The following is a 25,441-nucleotide window of genomic DNA, read 5'->3' as shown; positions in this document are numbered from 1 at the left end:
TCGACAGCGATGCATCATCTCATATGACAAATAATCAGGAATGGTTCATAGAGATGAAACCATTAGAAGGACAGAAAAATGTCATCTACACAGCAGACAATACACCGAATCCAGTTCAAGGGACAGGTGTTATCCCTATGAACAATTTCACTAGTACAGAAGGATTAGTGAAAGATGTGCTCTATGTTCCGAAGCTTAGCAAGAACCTTTTGTCAGTAGGACAAATGACGGAACACAATTACAAAATCATCTTCGATGGGGATGAATGCACTATCAGAGACAAATCCAAAAGATGTCAGCTAGTAGCAAAAGGTGTTAAGGAAGGACACTTATACAGAATGCTAGCTACAGTACCAGATAAGCATGCCATGTTAGCTCAACTGCAACAGATGCCACTATCTACAAAATGGTACAAGAGATATGGTCATGTCAACTTCAAGTACTTGATAGACCTCAGGAATCAGAATATGGCAATTGGGATTCCGAAGCTACAGTTTCTTGGAAAAGTTTGTGAAGCAAACTGCTTCGGCAAACAAAAGTGAACCAACTTTGTTAGAAGTACCTCTCATGCACGAGGTATTCTTGATTTGATTCATACATATGTATGGGGTTATGCCTAGACCCACAGCATCAATGGTTCACTTTATTACTTGACTTTCATCGATGACTACAGCAGATATTGTTGGGTCTACTTTCTGAAAGAGAAATCTGAAGTGTTTTCCAGATTTCAAGAATTCAAAGCCATGGTAGAAAACCAGACAGGCAGAAAGATCAAGGTCATGAGATCAGATAGAGGAGGTGAATACATGTATTCAGCATTCATGAACTTTTGCAAAAGTCACGGCATACGAAGACAATTCACATGTGCAAATACTCCTCAGCAGAATGCAAGAGCTGAAAGGAAGAATGGGACTTTAGCAGACAGTGCTAGAGCAATGCTTAGTACAAAGCATCTTCCAAATCAGTATTGGGTAGAAGCAATAGCTACAGTAAACTACTTGCTTAATCGGCTTCCTACCGAACCGATACAGGGTATGACTCCTTATGAAGCATTCACTAGACACAAGCCACACATTGGGCATCTCCGCATATTTGGTTGCATAGCATATGCTCACATACATGATGATCATCATAGAAAATTGGATGCAAAGTCATGCAAATGCATCTTGGTTGGCTACAGTGAAGAAAGCAAGCATACAAATTGTATGGTCCCATCAACTGCAAAGTCATTATCTCCAAAGATGTAACCTTTGATGAGGAATCAGAATGGAAAACCTCACCTACAAAGGAGATAGAAGCATCGACTTCACAGTCATCTACAGAACAGGTTGATGAAGAAGAGCAAGAATTGCCAGCAACACTCCAAGCAGAGCCACAGCAGCTCAGACGGTCTACTAGGGAAAGACGACCTCTAGCCAGATTGACATATGCTCAGAAAGGCAAAGCAATTCAGGTGGAAACCACCAACTATGCTCTTATAACTACCATCATGGCTACAGAAGAGCCAGTGTACTTCAAAGACGCAGTAGACAAGCTAGAATGGCAAACTGTTATGAATGAAGAAATGGATGCTTTGTATAAAAATAACACTTGGGAATTATGCGACCTTCCACCAAGAAAGAAGGCCATAGCAAACAAATGGGTATACAAAGTGAAGTACAATCCAGATGGCAGTATTCAAAGATACAAAGCCAGACTAGTTGCAAAAGGATTTACACAACAATATGGTCAAGACTATGATGAGACTTATGCTCCAGTAGCAAAGATGGATTCCATACGGTTCTTGATATCACTAGCAACACTCAGTAGATGGAATGTGTATCAGCTCGATGTCAAGAATGCATTTCTCAATGGTTATCTAGATGAGGAAGTCTACATGCAACAACCAGCAGGTTATGTTGAACCAGGAAAGGAGAATAAGGTTTGCCATCTCAAGAAAAGTCTCTATGGCTTAAAACAATCACCCAGAAGTTGGTACAGCAGAATCGACAAGTATTTTGCTGATCTGGGATACATGAAGTCCAATGCAGATCATACTCTCTACTACAAAGTTGAAGGGGAATACATTACTATTGCACTTTTGTACGTAGATGATTTGATTGTTACAGGAAGCAAGGATAGCTTCATCAGAAAACTGAAACAAGACTTATCTGCAGAGTTCGACATGAAAGATCTTGGACTTACGCACTATTGTCTTGGAATTGAGTTCTGGAGAGATTCAGATAGCACATTCATGAGTCAGCTCAAGTATGTTGACAGTCTCCTGAAGAAGTTTCATATGGCAGATTGCAAGATTGCAGCCACTCCCATGGAACAAAGTTTGAAACTTACTAAAGATTCAGAAAAGCCTACAATTAATGACAGATACTACAGGCAGCTCATCGGATCTCTTATATATCTAACAATCACACGGCCAGATATTTGCTATGCAATAAGCTCACTAGCATAGTTTATGGCAAATCCAAAACAGTCTCACTGGAATGCATCCAAAAGAGTCTTGAGATACATCAGAGATACAAGACAGTTTGGGATAGAATACAGAGGAAGTCATCCACGGTTGCATGGGATACTTTGACAGTGACTATGTCGGAGATCATGAGACCAGGAGATCGACACAAGGATATGCATTTTTCCTTGGTCAAGATATCATGGTTGTCAAACAAATAGCCAACTATTTCTTTGTCTTCGACTGAAGCAGAATATAGAGCACTCACTACAAGTGCATGTGAGGCTATATGGCTCAGAAGACTATTGTCAGAAATAGATTACTTTGATGAGTCAAAGCCGAGTCAAAGCCAACAACAATATATTGTGATAATCAATTGGTTCAAGCATTGGCCAAAAATCTAGTATATCACTCCAGGACAAAGCACATTGATGTCAGAGAGCACTTCATCAGAGAAAGAATGTTACTTGGTGACATCACACTGCAGCATTGTGATAGCAAACAGAATGTTGCAGACATCTTTACCAAACCACTCGGTAAAGAGCCATTCGAGAAACACCGACTAGCTCTTGGTTTGATGCAGAGGAAGGACATTCCCATTAAAGGGGTGTGATGGAATGTGATGTTCAATCCTTCTTCAATTCCCTAGAATCATTACCTTGAGGGAAGGCCTACTTCATGATGTTGATCGAGGGAAGGTGTTGAGAGTTCACGCTCAACATCATGTGATCATGTGTGCATAGCACCATCACGTGATCATATGTGCATAGCACCATCACGTGATCATATGTGCATAGCACTAACCTTATAGAGTGCTATAAAGGAAAGGGTTAGATCCCCTAACCCTAACCCTAAATGGGTTTGTATATATTCTATTTTTTCAACTAAATCTAGTGTACAGTTAGTCATTTGTGGTGTGCTCTCTAGCTGTGCCCTCTCTCCTCATCTCCACTCTTCTCCTCTCCCCTCTTCATATTTTGTCATAACACACATGGTATACCCAATATACCCTCCCACGACCGAAATGGGAGACAAACAATAAACTATGGACATCGTAGTCCTAAAAGAAATCTAGGCATCATAGCCTAGCAAAAAATTCTGTCTAGCATCGTAGCTAGACACTGGCATCGAAGCCGAAACACACCAACCATCACCATAGGAAGATAGCATGGCTTAGAAAGCCCAATTCTGATCAGGCAGATCATCTGAAATGAAACCCGCTATCTCATTCTGTCATGGAGGTTCCTCAATAGCACAAGCGCTCACTTTTTCTCATTTTGTCTCCTCATCCTTTTGTTTCTTGTTGCAAAATCTCTCTATATGACCATGCTTTCCACAATAATATAGCAAGCTCGCTTATCTTTTATCAGAATTCGCTTATCTTTCATTGCATATGCAGTATCACCAGTAAATGTATTCTCCTCACGTTTTTCCTCTGCCATAAGCAAACCAACACAGTCAATAAAATCAGCATCATCATCTAGCTAAAGAATCGGAGCTATCTCAAAATATCTGGAGGGTAAACTCTTCAGCAAAATAGCTTTTTGGTCTTCATTCTCAATCTTTGACCCAAGCTCTAAAAGTTGCTTTATCAATGACTGCATGCAGTTTAGCAAGGTGGCGAGTTCTTAATTGACATCCATGCATAAATCATGCAGTTGTTGCTTAAGATTTGCCTTCGAGTGGCACATCATAACCCCAAACAATGCTTCAAGAATCATCCAAGTTGCTGCAGCAAATTTTGTCATTTCAAGATGATGAAAGTAATCCTCTCCCAGAGCTCAACCCATCATGCCAATTCCTCCAAGCCCGTTTCTCAGCTTCTCCAGAAGTCAGCTCCTTCTTTGTGCCAGACACAATATCTCACAATCCCTTTTGCATAAACCATAGCTTGGTCGAGAGTTGCCAACTTGCAAAGTTTCCCCCATTGAACCTGACGATGGAAGCCTCATACTTTGTCTTCTTCACTGACTCCAGACATGTGAGACTATACCCAAATTATCTTGAAAAAACACCTTGGCCATAGTACGTCTAGGGTTGACCTTCTTCTCTGATTACACCTACTTCTTGATCTTGTTACTCTTTGTGGAAAAACAAGTAATTTAGCAACATCTATTTTGACAAATCGTTTCGACATGCATGCAAAGCTCTAGCCCTCAAACTACCCATGATAAAGTTCACGACCGTTACCAGATTTCAGTGCTCTGATACCTAATGTTAGAGTTTAGTGGGCTCACTAAAACGAGATACACTCTTCATATATAGCAAAGTTATGATATACTTATACTTCTCATATCACATGTGAAGAAAATGAAAACTATTTGTATTTCAAATAGACTCTCAAGGCTTGAATAGACTAACGATAGTGCATCCCTACAGGGCTTGTTGCTGTCTTATAAAGAAAAAGATGACTATGGACCCTATGACCTTGAGCAACTACTTTGTGACTCGATTACAAGCTATATGACAGTCTCGAAAGACCAGCGACACAAGCCTTGAGCTACACAACCGACTCTCATCAAGAGAGCTTGGACAAGACGAAGGATTACGTCGTAACTCTGCAGATTTGTAGTAGCCATGCACACGGTTGAAGCCACCTTAGAAAGATACCGCCCCTTGATATTGTGCCACGTGAAGGCCATGCAAGTGATGACTCTCTTTAACCAATTACCAATTCCCCATGTGCTTATTTGATGGATCATCCAATCAAATTTGCCATGCAACGTATCACGAGTCTTGAACCTTTGACACCATCCCATGAGGGTGTAACACACATGCTATACCCAACATGATAGTAGAGGCTTCGACGACATTCCCCCAAGATCCCCACGACAAGTGAGTCACCGCCGAACTTCACATTTTTTGGCACCGTTGCTAGGAAGTTCAAGATATGGTTCCATATTGCACAAGATTTCTATCATTATCCACCCATTGCACAATGCTTATAGCTTGTCTAGAGGTGTTGTTAGTGGAGTATAGGCTGGTTTTGAAGGAGAAAAGTGTAATTTTGGAGTAGGAGAAGTAGAAACTACCACTTCCATCTATAGAGTGTTTTTGTTCATTAGAACCTATTTTTTGATGTTTTTCTTGCCATATCATAAGAGTAGCTAGTAGGGATAATTGCTAAGGTGTGTCTGGTGTCACATTTCACTTACAAACAGTAAAAAAAGAGTTTCAATTAGTTTAAGTTGACACAAGAGTTTGTTGTCAGCCACCACCACCACCACCTTAAAAAATCCTCATTTTGATGCTTTGAAGTGGTCGTTTTTTGTGTTTTTTTATTTGAGTAGGTAGAATAGGTAGTATAGCACTCATTTGTGCTCACAAACCTTGAACAAAAACTCTAAAATTGTCAATGGGCACCAAAAACTAATCGACGACTTTGCAAGACTGGGAGTTACTACTATAAAATTAACGTAGTGACTCAATTAATCTCGTCGTTTGCTGCTATATAACACAGCAATGATTGACATGTAGACTGCTAGTTGGCCAACCACCCCCCACCTCACCTAACCCCATGTGGTAGTTAATGAACTCACAACTGTCACTTCAAAGGCCTAACGCAGCTACTTGTGACCCGCTGCTTTGTCAATCGCGTTGCTATAATCAATTCGTTGCTATATTTACCTATTGTGTTATTGACAATCTCGCTGCTATATTGCTAATGCAGACTGACAATGTAGTGACTCACTGAGTCATTGCTTTAAGGGTCAGAAGGGTGCAGAGACTGATTCTAACTAGACAGCCAGGTGGAGTAGGCAACACATGCACCTAAGGTTTGGGAGGATGATAGGTGTTGAATCTTGAACTACAGGATAGCACTTCCAACAACATCCTAACCGGTCCATCTAGTGCCGCACTGTCAATTTCATCAGGTCTGAACCTTGAGCTTGTATTCCATACATGGTCCCGTGCACATGGACTTCTCAAGTTCAGAGGATGCTATGAGCTTCGACGCTAAAATGGGGGAAAACTTGAAGCCAAATCGTGGAGCCTCCATGGTTCCCAACTCTAGCTCTGTAAGGCCCCAGTCTAGCCTCACATTTGAGGGAGTCATTCTCCAATCTCATGGGACGGTTTGCTTTGGCTAACCTCGCAATCCATTCACCAGGCAAAATAGGGTGGCTAAGGAGATCTAAGACCCACACCACCAACTATAGTATCCACCGGTAATGCAGCAACTAACCCTGTAACCCCATCAACGAAAGAACCTTTTGGGCCGCACGTACACTTCTATGACGGAGTCGTTCTCCAATCTCATGGGACGGTTTGCTTTGGCTAACCTCGACCAAATCAATCCATTCTCGTAGGCAAAATAGGGTGGCTAAGGAGATGCAAGACCCACCACCAACTCCAATATCCGGTAATGCACCAAGTAACCCTATAGCCGCATTACCAGAATAACCTTCTGGGCCACACGTACAGTTCTATGAGGGAGAGCCATCCTTCACAAGGACTTCTGAACCCTGGGTACCCAGGTATTGGCCTCCTAGTCCCAAGGGATGGAGAAATAATCATATGTACTTTTGGGATAATATCTTTCCACAATCAATGGCCCCTCATTCCAATCTGTTTGCATGGTTCCCAATCTTATAGGCCCTTCCTTTCCGTGCATGCATGTGCGTGCGCGCACATGCATGTGTGTGTGTGTGTGTGTGTGTGTGTGTGTGTGTGTGTGAGAGAGAGAGAGAGAGAGAGAGAGAGAGAGAGAGGGGTCTTCCATGGGCACGGGCCTATGAGACATGATACAAACACCAAAAGGGACTTATTACGTCTAAATAACTAGAGAGTTGGTGGAGTGCATAAATTAGCTCCTCTCGAGTTATTATGTGCACAGCTATGTTCTAATACTGTCATAAAATGGCCTGAGTAACAAAAATTTCATACTGAAAGTCTTTGGATTTAGATTTGAAATCCGTAATCAATGCTTGCCCAACCCAATAGACCGCCCATTTACCTGCTTTACGTGCTTCCTTGAGTTATGCTAGGTTCACACCGCCCTAGTTGGCTCAGTAGGAGGGACGAGCCTGGCCAATGAAAGCCACCCATTCCATGGACGACTCCTCCAATTGGCCCATTCCAACCACTACACCAACCACAAATTGGTGACATAAATTAGCAGCCTGATGACCAACGACGACTGGTATGAACCACCATACGCGACGCAATACTCCAATTCGATTTCCTTCTCGGTCTGAACCCAGTTGAGTGTCCTTTGTGTGAGGTGGGTACGAGTGAGCTGGTCTCACACACACACACAAAATATATCGGCATGTTATCTACGTGTGTGGTGAGTAGATAGCAAGGAGTTTTTTGGAGGTAGAGCTCACGTACACGAAAACCATGCCTACCCTCAACATCAGCACCAACATTCCCCTTGATGGTGTCGTCACCTCCGACATCCTCAAGGATGCAAGCAAAGCTGTTGCCCGCACAATCGGCAAACCCGAACAAGTATGCCTCCCTTCCCTTGCCTCCTTTTTGCTCTGGATTTAACTGCATTCTCTTTGATTCTCTGCTTTTCTTCAGTATGTCATGGTGCTGCTGAGAGGTGGCATACCCATGTGTTTCGCGGGCACCGAAGCGCCTGCTGCCTACGGTGAGCTCGTCTCCATCGGGGGCCTTGGTCCAAGCCAAAACAAGTCCATTAGTGCGGCCATTGCGGCTATCTTGGAATCGAAGCTTTCCGTCCCTAAGTCGCGCTTTTACCTCAAGTTTTATGATGTCAAGGTTCGAACGCCTTTCATTGATCAGCATCAGCTCAGTAAATTAGTAGTTCTATTTCCGGTCACACGCAAGGAGAATATACTAATTTTGTCATTTTGGTTTTTCTGGTTGTTTTGTCCTCTGCAGGGATCTGATTTCGGATGGAACGGATCTACCTTTTAGGCCAGAAGGCTGTTCTGTGTCCATTGTGAGAGTGCAAAGAAGTGGTGTTCAGGGAATCTAGATTCTACTTCTTTTCTCAAGAGCCTTTTCATCATATCTGAAATTTGTACGATGTCATGACCTTACATTTCGGACATTCATGATTGCAGCTCAGGGTGTCTTTGGAATTCCGTCCCTAATTTTAATACATATATCTACAGCTTTATTAATATGCTTATTTTGTCAATTAGTGAACGATTTTTGTTAAGTTTGTAATGCCAACTTCCGGGATAGTATTTGACTTCTAATAATAAATCAGTAGAGTGCGAATGTAACACAATCATTTTAATCTATGTAGAGTTTTAATGGAGCATGCCAAAGTGATGTAAAGGTTTTTCTTGATCACCGTCATGATTGACTGCGATTGAGTAGTTTCCCTCCATCATGTGCTATGTATGGGTCTACGGCTAGCTGCACTATCCTCTAGATATTGGCATTTATATCAAAGAGTAGCAGCATTTTGGCATGAAACCAAACAGTAGCAGCATCTTGGTATGTATACCATGTCGTTTAGGTACCTATCGTTTCAAGTCTGCTATCTTTTGACTTAGGAGTGGGGTTTGTTGTGATTTATTCATGGACTGCTGTATGCAAGGATACCTACAGGTCATGATCTGTTTGCTTTTGGATCTTTCCCTTTTTTTGCCAGCATGACAGTGAGCCTGCCTCTAAGTTTGGCTTGGACATGGATACAGTTTGCAATGATGATTTGATATATGGATGCAGTTAAATTATATTACCTGCCATTGCTCTTCATGTATGTTCCTTTACATGAATGGTAGCTGGAGTACGCGTTTTCTATCAAGTGTCATCTGTTCAAGGACATGGCCTCGTGGGTTTGAGGTGTCTTTATGGTGATGATGTTATTGGAAGCTTATTTAGTTTCAAATTATATAGATAACCACACATGATCATGTGCGTGCACACTTGCAAGTAATGGATCGTCCCCTTTTTAAAATTCAACTGTTGGGACTGTCTCAGCTGAATGTGTAAGTTTGCCACAGCAATGCAAGTTTGGTACGTATCTGTTCTCTTCCGTTGGAGAAATCGAGGGGGCCGTAAGTTTCATCATCCGAGATGACTCTATACTATTTCTAGCAAAGAATTTGTTGTATGTGAGATGTTTAAACCAATCTTCTTTACCAGTGACATTGTCCCCATGGTACACTTTTGGAGTTCTGTACCGTCAATCTTGGTGTTATCTTTACTGAACTCTCGAACACAATGCAATACCATTGTTTTAATTGGTAGATTTGCAACTAGACTTCTCTATTCCAAAGCTTAGCCCATAACATTAGTGTAGCAAATAGTAGTTTAGACGTATAGATATATTTTAAGTGCTGGCAAGACATAACCTTGTGAAAAGGTTTTGCTAAAGAAGTTGTATGCTATTCTCTCACAAGAAACATAGTTGGCTGACTCTAACGTGGATTGGATAGCTTGTCACTCCCTGAGTTATACTGGTTTCTGTAGCTGCCCCGTGATGAGGGTTACAGGAGCTGCAATTTTGGTCAGATTGGGTTGGAATTGCTGTAAAGCTATTTGATGCCCAGAGCTGATTAGTTATGGTGAACGTTCAAAGGGGTTTACGTGATAGGATTGGTTCCTTTTTCCAGGAGGTGAATAGTGGGCTGAGATTGAAGGTTTTGGAGTGCATTGCCCTTAAATGTTTCTGATTGCAAAGCTTTGGGAATAAAGATAAACCTTCTCCCTGAGTTGATGGGTGGTGAACAGCTTGGTTTTGTTCACAAAAGGGATATTATGGAAAATATACTAAATTTAAAGCTTCTAATAGACTATATAATGGAATAAAGGAACAGATGCCTCTTTTTAAATCTTCAGTTCGGTACAGCATATGACTGAGTGAGTTTGACTGTACTGCTCCAGGTTTTGAAAGAACTGGCCTACTTTATTTTCCATCATATGTACATGGATATATAGTTCCCAATGATGCACAAACTAGGGCAGAGGCCTATGCCTCAGTAATTGCAAACCCACACATAGGGCCAAGCCATCAAGCACACGTAATCCTACACTCAAGGCCAGGCCACCGATCACAATTGACCAGCCAAGCATTCATGTGACAAGTCTGGATTTTCACTTGTCACAAACTTCAATGCAGGATGCTCGTGTGTGCATAATGATGCAGAAATTGAAAAGTATTGGCCCTTCAAGTGGGGTGGAAGGAGTGCCCACGCGTGTATTTTTGCTAGACTCTTCCTACATGCTCATTGCAAGCCACGAATCCATATGGATGCAAATGCTCATACCACACATCATGAATGGTTCGAGAGGGTACAATCCCTCATGCCTTTTCACATCCCTTAGGCACACCCCATTATTCTACCTTTAGTTATGCCTACCATTGACTAATGCAATACCCATGCAAATACTACCCTTTCCTAGCTATCCTAGGACCTAATGCATATGTGCTTACTTTATTATATCCAATTGGCCAATTTACAATGTTACAACCATAGGGTAAGCACTAGATTCCCTAGAATGATCCACCAGGATCTAATACAATAATCATGTCATTACATGCCCTCTTGCTTAGGGAACAAGTCCTCATCTGTGTGCCTTCAAATAATCTTCAACAAGTGCAAGGTAATCCTTCAAGTGATCTTCATCGAACCATTGACTATCTTCCATAGGATATCCTTTAAACTTCACCCAATATTGAGATATCTGTCTATTCATGGTACTCTTGACCTCATGGAAGAGTATACGTTCCAAAACAAGTAATTCTACCTCATCTTCGAATCCGGTTCGTTTTCTTCAATGGGCCTCACCGGGCGTCAACCTTTAAATGGCTTCAAGATGCTAACATGGAAACCATTCTTCATCCTCCATCTAGTTGGCAATGTCAACCCGCATGATGGTGGAGTTCTCTCTAGATGTTTAATTTCTAAAACTTGGAAAGGGCCATAATACTTCAGTGCTAGCTTTACAAACTTGGATTTTCCTATGATTGTCTTTATATGCCTTTTGTCAATCTTTAAAAGAACCCAATCTCCTTTCTCATATTGTACATCTTTTCGCTTCTTATTCATAGCCTTCTTGTGATCTAACCTTTGTAACTACTTCCTACAAATCTTCAGCAAACTGATCAGTTGCCAAAATCCGATCTCCTAAATGTGCAATGGGTTTGGGAAGAACTTGGCCATAGATGATCTCAAATGGTGCCTTGCGGTTAGCAGAATGGGTTGAGTTGTTATATGCAAACTCTAATAGAGATAAATATTGTTCCCATAGGGTAGGATTGTCATGGAAATAACTACGTAACAACTGGATAATAGCTTGGTTAGTTATTTCACTTTGTCCATCAACCAATGGGTGATATGAAGTGGACAATCGCAATTTAGTTCCTACGTTCTCAAAAAGAGCTTGCTAAAATTGACTTGGAACTTGAGATCATTGTCTTGATGTGTGAGGCACTCCAGAAACTAACAGATATAAGGCAATTGATAACATCAGTTATCCTGCCAGTCCAACAGAAAAATTCCTTTGGGACTTTGGCTACTCTTAGGCCGGGTGCTACTCTCTTCTCTAGTGAGGTTGAGTAGGAGCCCTACCTTGACTCCTTTGACAATATCGTGCCAAGTGTCCCATTTGTCTATGACATAGACATTGACTTAGCAGACACAAGATCTCAACTTGCTTCTTGACTCTCCTCAAGAGTGTCAAGAGGGATTTCCTTTGGTAGGGACTTAGGGTACTTGACTATCACTTTGAGGTGCAAAAATCCATCATCTACTACCATTGATGTTGTTGTCTAAGGTGGCGACTCAAGCTATTCCAACTGATCTCCCAATGGAGTGAATGATGGTGTATTCCTTTAGTTGGAGCATTACCAAAAAACATAGAAAGTCGAATCCATGTCATCCACAATGAATCCATGATACCATGAAGCAGGCATACTAGGTGGCGAGCCAAGAAATATAGGGATTTTCTCTACTAGGTTTTGGGTGGTGTATGGCAAGTTTAACTAGAGGAGAAATACTCCCCTCCCATAGATAGTGACCTCTAGAATGTGGTCAAATATTGCTTGGAGCCAATCCCACACCTGTCTCCTTGAGACCATGAGACCCACAAACCTACCCAATAGGTTGCTATGCTAGAGTGATTGAACTTCAATTTCAACCTATTTCTTATCCTATGGAGAAAGTAGAACCTTGAGAGTAGTGGGAATTGGGGGTGCTTCCATAAGAGTCCCTCATTACCACACAAAATTCACCATCAAGTTTCATTCTTCAAAGGTAAAAATCATTGCATTGCAAAAAAGGAAGGGAGGGGTGGAAAAGAAAAGAGGGAAGAGTGAAAAGGGAAAAGAGAGGGACCAACATCCCCAAAATAACCAGCCTCGGGCTTAGACACACATGTGCTCCAAGCATTGAGAAGGATGACGAAAGGTTCACTAGAAAGGATTCTTTTGAGCCCAATGAAGCTTCTAGTATAAGTCTATAAGCAAAATCCTGAGACATTGAAAAAATAGCTAAGAAACACCGGCGGTCCCAAGCTCATTAACCTAGAAGATCAAGACTCAAGGAGGTAGAAAGTGCATAGAAGAAGTTCTTGGGCTGCAGGTTCACTAGAAAGGATTCTTTTGAGCCCAATGAAGCTTATAGTATAAGTCTGTAAGCAAAATCCTGAGACATTGAAAAAATAGCTGAGAAACACCGGGGTCCCAAGCTCATCAACCTAGAAGATCGAGACTCAAGGAGATAGAAAGTGCATAGAAGTTCTTGGGCTGTTCCAAGGACTACATAACTAAGAAAACTTATGCACAGCACCACCAACTATCATGGTGCAAAAAGAAGGCTCCTAGGACCGAGTTAAAATAAGTGGGGAGCTTGCAACATGAAGGTACTTTGGCATAAATACCAACAAAGGATGATTGAGCCTCCAAAAAGCCTTCAATAAGAGGTTAAAGTCCTTGAGGATAATTCTTGGCCCCACTAGGAGAAATGGGGCTCAAACATTGTTGTCTTTGTGCCAACATGGACTTCAGTAGCATAGAATACGTGTATAGAGAGTAGCGATAAAGCTCTGCTTGTACTTGCATAAGGCTAGGAATAATATCTCTTAGGAATCCTCAACATGCAAGTCCTACATGCAAGTTCTACATACAATTCCTACATGCAACTTCTACATGCAACTCCTACATGCATGTTCTATGCAACTCCTACATGCATGTTCTACATGCAACTCCCTCCTACATGCAACTTCTATATGCGCATCCTCAATGCAAGTTCTACATGTAGAGAGAATGTCTTACAATTCCTACATGCAAAGAGAGAAGCTCTCCAACTTGTATAAATACCCCATAATGGAATGAAGCCCACTCTTTGGGGCATTGTGTTGAGTTCTACTTTGGTATTCCATGCAATTGTCTCCAAGTGTCCATGCTCCCTTGCACTCCGCATCCAAAAGCATGTCCTAACCTTGCCTCCTACTCCCCCTCCTCCAACCTTGCAACTCCTCCTCTCCCTCTCCTCCTCCCTTCTCCTCCCTCTCCTCCTCCCCCATGCTCTTACACCTTCTTCCTCTCCCACTCATATGCTCCCCCTAAACCCTTCTCCCTTGATTAGTCCCCCAAACCTTGACCTACATGATCTACGAGGGAGATGAGTTCTCCACCATGTATTGTACTCTGAACCTTGGATTCTCCTTCTAACCCTCAAACCCCTTCTGAACCCTAGAACCCTTCTGAACCTTGAAACCCCTTCTAAACTTTGGAACCCCTTTAAACCCTGAGTCTCCCTCTAACCCTTAAACTCTTTCTAAACCTTTCAACCTTCAATGGAGGTGAAATCCTTCAACCATGATGATACACGTTCCTTTCATACAAACATGCGCGATGTTTACTTACCACACTTAAGCTTGCGTCTCTCAACGGAATATGACCCGAGGTTCTTAAGCTACACTTATACTACAACGATGATGACCCCGATATATCTGTGGGTGACAAAAAGCCTTTCAGAACCCTGCATACCTAGAACACCCTCCTCTTCATGTGGAAGCCATGGGAAAGAGCAAACCTTTAGCGCTATTGCCGGGGAGACTAGCGTCTCAAGTAACAAGTAGATATACGCAAGTATGTGCAAAGAACAAACCGCCAACGAACTATCACAAACTTATCACTCAAGGACAAGGAGATTTTTTTTTAAAATTCCAACTCTAGCAAAGAATAACAACCCCAAGCATCAACCTTGGGTTATTACCATAATAATTTGACTATTTCTTCAAAATCAGCCACTTAAAGAAAACATCAGGCCATCTAAAGGACACCAATGTGTAGAGCTCAAAATTTTGAACATTTCACCTTTTTACAGAAGAGCAATCCGAGTTAACCATGAAAAGTTATGGCACAATAAGGTTTTAGGGTTTAACCCTAACCGTAAACCCCCCCATCTCCATTCCTATAAAAGCCCACCCCACCCCCTCATTCTTCTTCTTCCACATCGAGCCTCCATCCTCTTCCTCATTTTGATCCCTACACAAGGCCCTGCTCCCTCTCCATTGACCACCATCCTACTCCAATCCTTTTCGTTTAGTTGCTTCAAGCCCTTCTCGTAGCAATCACCTAACCATTCACCCTCAACAATACCATTATATCGAGAAAGAATTGGGAGAGCATTGTGGGTGATCATCTTCTCCTCCCTCTGAATTTCCATCAAGTTTTCCATCCTTCAAGTTTCCCTCCCCCCCCCCTCTCCACCACCCCCTCCACCCCCCCCACCCCCCCCACCCACCCAACACCCCCCCACCCCACCCCTCGAACACCACCACCCCCTCCAACACCACCCCCCCACCCCTCCGACCCCCCCCCCCCTTCCAACACCCCCCCACCCCCACCCTCGCCCCCCCCCCCCCCCCCCCCAAACCCCCACACCACCACCCCCTCCACCCCCCCCTCTCTCCACCAACCCCTCCAACACCCCCCCCCCCCCTCCCCACCACCCCCACCTCCCCCCCCCACCCCTTCTCCCTTGACCCCAAAACCCCCCCTTCCCTCCACTCAAGGCCTTGGCGGCAGCGGCTACACAACACCCCCCACCCCACCCCACCCCTCCAAACCCCCCCCCCCCCCCCCCCCACCCCTCCAACCCCCCCCCCCCCCCCCACCACACCACCAACCATCCTCTCTCCACCAACCCCCTCCAACACCCCCCCCGCCCCCCTCCCCACCACCCCCCCCTCCCCCCCCCCCCACCCCCTCCCCCTCGACCCCAGGGCCCCCCCTTCCCTCCACTCAAGGCCTTGGCGACGGCACCTACACAGAGCCACTCCGATCCACCGCCATTTGCAGCAGCGTCGCCACCATTTTACCGACGTCAACCATCATCCACCAACCAACTCCGTCGGTGGCACCGCCCTACTTGTCGACCAACCCCACTGTCGCTCGGATTCCACCCCATCGTCTCTATCCTCCCACCTCCCCTCACTCCCCCCACTCCTCACCCCACCCCCTCGCCTCTCACCCCACCCCCCCCCTCCACCCCCACCCTCCCAGGCCCCCCCCCCCCCCATCTTTTTTTAATTTATTTAAGACACCCTAACCCTAATCCTAACCAACCCACTAACCTAGGTTAGGGTAGGTTAGTGTTAAGCTTGATTAGGTTAGGTTAGTCATTAGGTTAGTTTAACTCTCATTAGGTTAGTTTAACTATTGTTAGGTTAGTTTAATTATTGTTAGGTTAGCATAACTACAATTAGGTTAGGTTACTTGACGCTCTACTAGGTTAACCGTAGTTTGATTAGTTTAACCACATCTAGGATAAAGTAACCAGTTCTCGGTTAGGTTAAGTAAATGAACTAGTTAGGTTAGTGGCTAACTAATAGTTAGACCAACTGACTTAGTTAGGTCAATTGGATCAAGTCAATTAGGCCAACTGAACTAGGTTAGTTAGGCTACCTCAATTAGACTTTAGGTCCATTCACACCCAATTTTAGAGGCAAAGACACCCAAAACTGCCATATTTTGCCCCTACTTTAACCCATCGTAACTCGCTCATTTGGTGGCCAAATTGGACTCCATTTAAACCAAGATTTCACACACAAAACATAACGCTATGGGGAATTTTTCCAGCCCATTAAACAATTGTGGCATCCCTAGAACTCGTTAATTCATGCCCCTGTGTGGGCTCCTTTTCGCATTAATTTGCTCATAACTTTCGCACTGACCTCCAATTCATGATCCATCTGCATCGGCACATTCCCGCACTCAAGGGGGACAATCCTAGGCACAATTATAACACGATGGTCCCTAATACACTGACACATCTCTAACCCTAACACACATACATCAACAACTAGACTTGAGGAGGACTTACCTAATTGACCTCTCGACAATTCTGCACGCAATTACGCTCCGGCCAACATCTGTGACCACCCTCTCCCTCTAATTCCCCCCTTGCAACCCCTCCAAATCCATTTGATGACTCCTAGTCACAACATGGCAAATTGCCGTCGCGATGATGGTGACATTGACCTAGAAGCAGATGGGGACAATTTCTATAACCCTCGAAATAATTTTGGCCAACACAATAACAATCAAGGGAGATGACCCCTGGGCAAACTAGAATTTCCAAAATACAATTGCTTGGGTGGTTCTTCAAGATTCCTCCGATGTTTTGATGTCAGATGTCGAGCTGGCAGGGATCAATCAAAATGAAATCAAGGTCGCATGGTTCCCTAGGGCCTTATCTGATGAAGCCTCCGAATGGTACCTCGACCTCCCAATGGAAGAATGAGCCACATGGGACCTACTGCAAAATTCAAGAGGTGGTTCCAAACAAAAAGACTTCAAGATGATCCCGCTCTCCAACTGAGCAAGCTCGAACAAGGTCAAAGGGAAGATGTACACACGTGCATTAGCAAAATGAAACGCCTAATTGCAAAATTTGACCCATGTCACGATGATAAGTACCGGACATCTTGGTTCATTGCAAGACTAAGGAAGAAGAATCGCAAGGACATGAAAAAGATTAGCAGTTATGAAACATTTAGTGCTGCTCATGTGGCAGCAATTGACATAGAGGATGGAATCACAGATTCTGACACAAGCAATGATGATGGAAGAGCAAGTATGTGAGATAGGCACTCTAAAAAGGGCAAAGCCAAGCCCACTATTGTAACATCTAATGAAGATCGCCTAGAGGCCATCACCATGAAGCTAAGAGAAGAAATGATGCATGCCATAGAACAAAAGCTTCAGATGTCTAAGCTACCACCTCAGACTTATCCAAGGCATGAAAATGTATGGTGTCCACATTGCATGGCCAATCATATAACAAATGAGTGTCCCGTCTTAAGAGCTAGGATCAATGCATAAGCCAATCCACCGCCAAGGTTGTGGTGCCACATCTGCGTAGTCAGTGGGCATGACAAAAATACTTGCATCTTCAACATGCACAACAACCCACCTCGACCTCAACAATACCAATCGGCACCCATCCCAGTGTCCAAGCAACCAACACTTGCACAAGCACCACTAGCTTCTAGGATGAATCATGTTCCCATCTAGACCCAAGTCCCACAATTACTCAGAATTTCAAATCCATGACAATATCCAAGAGTGCCAAACACTCGCAGTTCCAATACAACAACTTCAAGATGAGGAAGTGGACTCACAATTCGATTATGAAGTTGAGTACCCGGTGTACTATGTGGAAGGGGCAAAAGGTTTGATCCATGTCTATGTGAATCAAGTTCGTCCAAATACATATCGAGCGCCAATAAAGTGATACGGTTGTGGAGAGAATCATTGGATTGTAGAATTCCCTCATCATTGTAGCCCCACTACTTTCCAACCACTCTACAGAGATTGTGGCATTGGCCATGCTTGTATGGATTGTCCCATGAAAACCAAGATCCCACAACAAAATGAGGCTAATCTTGACATCTAATCGGCATTATTGGGGTAGACCATCAACGTCTAAAGCCCGCAAGCATATTATCACAACCTATGAATGTAATACACACCAATAAAAAGAGGCAACCAAGGGTCCTACTATTCCAATTCAATCAAGAAGGTCTCTCCAAAAGAAAGCACAAGTGCCTATACTTCCGCCAAGCAATCAGCATCCAAGCACATCAACATCAGCTCCATATCCTAAAATAAAAGAAGTTCCATACCCTAATGTAGAAGTGAAGAAGGCTCAATTTCAAGCCATTAGGGGAGAATCGGGGTCTCAAAAGGGCCTCATAAGGAATGGATTAGGGAATGCTTAGTGGGCCAATGCAAGGGGCTTGGAGGGTCCCAAAGAGGCCTAACTAGCCCAACCTAGGTGGGTTAAACCCACATTTGAGCCCACCTCTCCCCCCATCAATGAGTGGAGGGGGCCACTTTTTGAAATTTGAATTTCAAATTTCGAATCTCCCTCCCTCCCTCTCTCTCTCTCCCTCCCTCCCTCTCTCTCCCTCCCTCCCTCCTCCTCCTCCCTCTCCCTCTCCCTCCCTCCACCTCCCTCCTCCTCTCCCCTCCTCCATGACCCATCTTGCTCCTCCTCCTCCCTCCTCCCTCTCCCCTCCTCCTCCTCCTTCTGGCTCCTCCACCCTCCTTCCTCTCCCCTCCTTCTCCAACCACCCAGGATCCCTCTCCCCTTGCTCTCCCCTCCAATGCTGATAAAGAAAAACATACATTAGCTCAAAGCACCATAGGTTGGGAGTACTAGAAAGATTTGTGTGAGTGCACCACAACTCAAGCTTCACATCTGCGAATTGCTACTTTGAGAGCAAAATTGTGGACAAAGCTTGATGCATTTATAAAGTTGCTTAGACAAGGTCAAACAAATGAGCTTTATTATGAGAGATTCAGGATAGCATTGGGAGAATTCATATCATTGATGGTAGAAGCATGGGGGGAGTCACATATTACACATTACATGGTAATCCTCCTTAGGTTGAAATTTTGTGCTTTCAACTTGAGTCAGTTTATGTTTCTAATACAATGTTTTTCTTTATAGCATATTCTTTACGCACATGCACCATGGTTTCTGGAGCAATGGGGCCCTCTGTCCATTTGGAATACTCAAGGAATGGAGAAATCACACTACAGAGCAAAGGCAGCATACTTCAAGAATACAAGGCATGGGGGTGGTATCAGGCGAAGCAATGCACTACACAAAATGTTCGATTGGTTTTATAGATGTCTAGAGGCCAAGACTCTCAAGCGCGATAAGGTAGAGGTATCAAGTCTCACAAAAGCGATTCAAAATGTCAAGAAGACAAGGAGATGTGCTGCTTGGAAGTCCTCAATAGCGAGCCAAGGGGTTGCGCTTTGGTTGCAACATAGAGTCAAATAGGGGAGGCGTTGGGTCCTAAGAGAGCCCTAAATGTAAAATGTTTGATGAATAAAGTTAACACTATTTTGAGTCAATTGTAGATTCCAAAATTCACAAATTTGTTTGGAAATTGTAGAATTGCATGTGTGACATGGTAGGGCGGAGGGGTGAGTGGGTTGGGAGGGAGGGTGGTGAAGATTAAGTATTACCGAACTGGCGACAAAACACTAGGGGGAAGCCCTAATTTAAAAGAAAAACCCTAAAGTGCTTTAAAAAAGACTATATAAAGCACTTCAAAACCCTAAAATTCCTCATTTCTATGGCACGAGTTAAACAAACTACTAAACCCACGGGACACCGTTGAGACACTACCCATTGTCCTCCTCACAATGCCATGGCCTCTGAACACACTGCAAGGCCCAGTGGCCAAGAGGGCAATGATCATCAAGGATCTGAAGGTGGTTCTCATCATCAGGAGTCCAAGCAACATGAGTCCCCACCATCCAACTCTCATGGGGGATCCCAAGGATCTCAGCACCATGAGGAATCCCAGCATGATGAAGGATCCAAGCACGATCAAGGGTCCTCTCAGTCCTTCCACACAACTAACCGTGGAAGTAGAGAGGTCTCCCAAGAGGGGCAAAATAGTCCAGTCAATCAAGATCAACTGCCCCTCCCTCCTCCGTGGGGTCCTGGCATGGAGCATCTAGACCAACAAGGGGAGCAAGAAAGGCAAAGAGAGGAGATGGAGAGATTACAGGGGCCACAACAAGAGGAAGTATTTGGCAGGCTCGCAGATATAATGAACCTTGGCCCCAATCCTCCAACCAAGTAGACCGCATGGAAGAGCACCATCAACCCTTTGAGCCTTGAGATATGAGGAGCCTCTAGTACGAGTCGAGCAAGAAAAAGCATGCGATCAGATAAATATTTACACTATAATGGTCATTTCTGAGCAATCGAGTAAGAATCTCACTACATGGCAGAAGGCAAATGTGTTCGGCATTGTGCGAGGAGCCCAAAAATGGTAAAACCCACTATGGCACGTATGGGGCCTATTTGACTTGGTCAAATAGCCCCATACATCCATACATGCCATAGTGGGTTTTACCATTTGGTCAAACAGGCCCCATATGCGCTATAGTGGGTTTTATCATTTTTGGGCACCCCACGTGATGCCGAACACAATTGCCTTCTGCCACGTGGTGAAAAAACATCATTTGACCACTCAAATTCACACTGAACTTGCATAAACTGATGGAAAACATCACATAACATGTATAATAACATGGGAACAGTAATAGAACATAAAAATATCTTTTATTCATTGGCCTCAAAGGGCAGAGATTTACAAACTGATTCAGGTTACACCAAATGAACCTAAACAACATCTAGGGCCTAAGGGAGGGATTGGAGCAGATGCGCTTGGCGAGTGCAAGGTCCTTGTCCATCGCTATTACTCTTTTGGCATGGATAGCACATAAGTTCACGTCTTCAAAAAGACCTACTGTCATCTACTCTGTTGCCTCCTAAATTGCTCCCATAGCGCCTAAAGTGAAACGCACATCACTCTTGTAATGCTGTGCTATTTCACGTATAACGCACTGGAAGGGTGCATGGGGAATGAGATTGTCTACCGTGGTTTGGAACTTGCGGATCCTGAAGTGCCTTCACGCTTGATTTTTTGCACCTCTTAATCTTTCGGGGACCCTACACTCGCCTTTGGACATGGCTCCATGGTTGCTTGTCTGCTTTGAACTTCTTTCGCCTCTCCTCCCTTGCAACCACCTCTTCAGACTTCTCTTCCTATGTCTGATGGGTCATTCGAGGTGGCTTGTCGTGCCTAGGGGTCTGCTTTGTCCTTGGTCTCTTTTCCTTTTCATGAGGCAGTATAGTGAATGAAAATATTAATTCCAACAACAATTAAAGTTACAAAATACAATGACAGTATAAAATAAATTTTGTAAAAGAACACAAAATGGGGCACTGTATAAAAAGTATAGCTGTATTCATATAAAATAAAATTTCTATACAATAAGGTTTCAAAGCCTTTCTCTCTTCTCTAAAACACTAAGAACATCGGGCTTTGAATTCCCAAATACACTCCTAGCTCTAAACCTAGTCGATAGAGAGTTAATGCTATTATCGTTGCTGGCCAGGGACATGGCTGCTACCGTCAATGCCATACCTTGAAAATTGGTTCCAAAGGCATTGAACGCAGCCATGCGGTTCACCAAAATGATCTTGTCAGCATTGCGATTGATGTCAGAATGGCCAATCACTCTTGACAAGGCCTTGCACTTTAGGAGGTCATCAATGCCATGTGGAGAAAACTTTTTGTGGATAATCATAAAGCACCCTTTTGCTTGGCGAATGTAATGTGCCAGTGAGTGATCTCGGTCGAAGCTACTGCGAACAAGGCATTGTCAAGATGAGAATAGGTCGACCTCAAATGCCTCCTGCAATAGTCCAACATTACATTAGAATTCCATTAAAGCAAAAGTATACCAAGAGAGAAGAAATTCAAAGCTCATAGTTTCTTACCACTATGGAGTCATCATGCTCAATCCCTTCCTCTTTATCAATGAGGATGGATCCAGAGGCCTCCTGCTATCTAGAGTGAGATGTGGAGGCTTCTTTTGGAACATCAGGTAGGTCGGAGTAGATTGATGTCTCTGCATCTTTGATTTGGGCCAGTGTTAAAGCAAGAACATCTTCTATTGAATCATTTGCTCCCAAAAACCCAGGTTCTTGCATAGTCGTGTCCACCTCGTATCCACACAGGATACCAAGAGCTTCATCCTCCTGGAGACCAAACATAACCTCTATGTCATGGAGAAAGAGGTATTGTTCTCCATTGACAAGAAGGGGAGCAAGAAACCATATCATTGTTGCGGGGTCAACAGAGGTGGTGCCCGAGGTGGATGGAATTTGAGAAGTAGAATGGGGTTCAGGAGGTCACTGGAGCACTTCTAGGGCCAATGCAGCTTCCGGCTCCTCAGCTTCTTCATCTATCGACTCTTCATTGTAGATGTTGGGCTCATCTACAGAAATAAGAGGATCGAAAAGGGCAGGGGCAAGGTCACAGGGCTTGAGGTCGAGGCCTCCTCTTCCATTTGTCCCTCCTGGAAAAGGAAAATAAAGGTCATTTCCCAGGATAGGAACCTATTTCTTGTGTTTCCAATGACTCCACATGCTAGGAGGTCATCAGTGTCCACCTCCCTAAACCCTAGGGGTGTGAGTTGGGCTCGAAAGCGATCTAAATGCTTCACAAACCTAGGTTCTTGATTGAACAAGTACTTCAAATAATCAATTGTTGGGACCCATCTTTTGTAGACTCATCAAGTTGATATGCAAAACTCGCGATGTAGTCTTCAATGTACTTGATGAGGTCTTCAAAATCATCTCGAGCTCCCAAGTAGGTGCTTAGGATATCTATGCTCTTATGAAAGACTGGAAATAACTCCTCCTCTCTATCAATTAATGGAGTACCAGAGATGAAATCATGGAAGGCAGACCTAGCAGAATCCACGGTAGTTTGGTAGCTAGGAGAACTATGGCTATGATAGTGAAACTTTGAAAATAAAGTAACTTTATAAACTATATATACCCAAATGTTCTAAATATAAAAAATAAAAAGAATTATAAAATTTTTGGGAAAAACTTGACATTGACATGAAACAAAACCATTCAAAACATCAAAATTAATTGCACCACTATTAATTGGAAAATGTCAAAATCCACAATTGTTCCACCCCACATTTTCTAGACAATCTTCAATATTGCAGGAGGGATAAAAGTGGCACTATGCACGACCTTCTCTACGTGCTTTCCTACCTTTTCACCATTTAAGGTAAAGTGAAAGGACTCAGACATGCCATCCTCCATGACCAATAGGTGTTCCCGTATGTCCTTGAGAGTCCACTGTGACGTGACAATCACATTCTTGGCATCTCCTAAATGAGAACCAATACATAAACTTACCCCTGTATTATCATCATTGTTAGAGTCAAGGGGGAGCCAATTGCCACCTGTTTTCTTACAGCGCCTATATTGGAAAGCAAAATATAACATTTGGCGAGAGATGTGGTACTTGACAACCACATTGTCCTTACATACATGGCATTGAAACAGATCACCCTTTTGTTCACCTGACCTGCTTCCCCAATTCACCCCAAGCAATTCCTCAAGGGCATTCTCATGTAGGCACTTGCATGACCACATGGTTTTTGTTATGTGCATCTGGATATTATGAAAACAAGAAGCAAAAATGTGCAGAGACATAAACCAAGACAACCTTACCCATTTAGAGCCAAATGTAAACTTCATGGCCATGCCCACATCCTTTGCAATCTTTTCCTTGTATGATTGCATTGTTCTTGTGTCCACCATGCTGCAATCCATGTCTTCAAGTTGTGGTGTTGCAATGCATTGAAGATGGCCATAGCCTGATACCGTACTTGGAGTAATGTACTTGGCATTATACCAATATATATTTCTCTATTTCAAAGTAGAGGACTTCTCTCCAGCATGCATTTGCCTTCCTAAATCCTCATGAATGGCAATAAACTTACCTAAGAAGCACTCGACTGGCTCCCACTCCTCAAAGTCTAAAGGAAATACATATGCAATGCACAAGTGCTATTTTAAAATACAATTTCAAACTGACTCATTACACTAGTTCTATTTCAAAATACAATTTCAAGCTGACTCATTACACTTCAGAATCTTATACAAAATGCAGACTTACAATGCGATGGTATTATCGATTGATTGCTTGACGGAGGAAGGCGCATGTTCTTCCCCATGTAGATGTGTTGCACCTTTGCAAGCAATCCTTTCTTCCCAAGCTTGAACTTCGTGATGTGGCCCTTCCATTCATGCAAAATATCACCTCTTTTGCTCTTGGGAAGCTTATGTGGACCCTTGGCAGATCCTCTCAAGACTATCCAATCATTCAAGCTACAGGTGCAAGGCACCCATTCACCCAATGCATTTTTGCTCCCGTGGGACACAGAGTATATGTATGGTCTCCTCACCATGCTTGTACAGAGGTCACAACAGCAATAGTGGACTAGAAAGTGCAGCTTGGAGGGAGAGAGCAGCTCCGATAGAGGGAGAGAGAGGGAGAAGGTATAGAGGGGGCAACTGAAGGTTGAGAGAAGCTCCAAGAGGTGCTATAGCTAGGAATGGAGGAAGAAAGAGTAGAGGGGGATGAGCAACTGCTCCAGGAGGTGTTGTAGCTAGGAATGGAGAGAGAAGGAGCAGAGGGGGATAAGCAGCCGAAAGAGTAGAGGGGGATGAGCAGCTGCTCTAGGAGGTGTTATAGCTAGGAATGGAGAGAGAAAGAGCAGAGGGGGATGAGTAGCCACTACAGGAGGTACTGTAGCTAGGAATGGAGGAAGAAAGAGCAGAGGGGAATGAGCAGCTTCTATTGTAGGAGGTGCTATAGCTAGGAATGGAGAGAGAATGAGCAGCTGCTACAAGAGGTGGTGGAGAGGGAGAAACATTGTGGACCAAAGTAGGAGGGGGCAGAGAAGATGCTAAATGAGTTCCCACATTTGAAAAATGGAGGGAAAATGGAGCTACACTAGAGAAGAGGAGGGGGTAGGCTTGTAACAAGCTGAGAGGGGGGAAAATTTCACCCAGAAGCGCCCACCACCTCTTGAATGACTTATAGTTTTGTTTGGGGGAGGTGCATATGGGAGAAGGGTCAAGCAGGGTTGAGGGGGGGGGATGGTTTGAGTGGTCCCCAGTGTAAGAGGAGTAGCCAATAGGG

General features: G+C 43.7%; 1 protein-coding gene across 1 annotated transcript; it reads left to right on the top strand.

Moving 5' to 3' along the window:
* The first annotated feature begins 7,721 nt into the window (after window positions 1-7,721).
* On the top strand, window positions 7,722-8,620 carry LOC147898066 (uncharacterized). The gene is made up of 3 exons (XM_087379348.1): window positions 7,722-7,900; window positions 7,976-8,176; window positions 8,300-8,620. The coding sequence occupies exons 1-3, from the start codon at window positions 7,790-7,792 to the stop codon at window positions 8,333-8,335; spliced, it is 348 nt and encodes a 115-aa protein (XP_087235474.1). The 5' UTR covers window positions 7,722-7,789; the 3' UTR covers window positions 8,336-8,620.
* The last annotated feature ends 16,821 nt before the right edge of the window (window positions 8,621-25,441 follow it).

Source organism: Dipteris shenzhenensis, chromosome 9 (assembly GCF_047967505.1).
Source record: "Dipteris shenzhenensis isolate YYH24624 ecotype China chromosome 9, Dip_SZ_1.0, whole genome shotgun sequence".
NCBI lineage: Eukaryota > Viridiplantae > Streptophyta > Polypodiopsida > Gleicheniales > Dipteridaceae > Dipteris > Dipteris shenzhenensis.
Note: the sequence above shows the minus strand (reverse complement) of the source record. Positions and strands in the feature narration are given on the sequence as shown.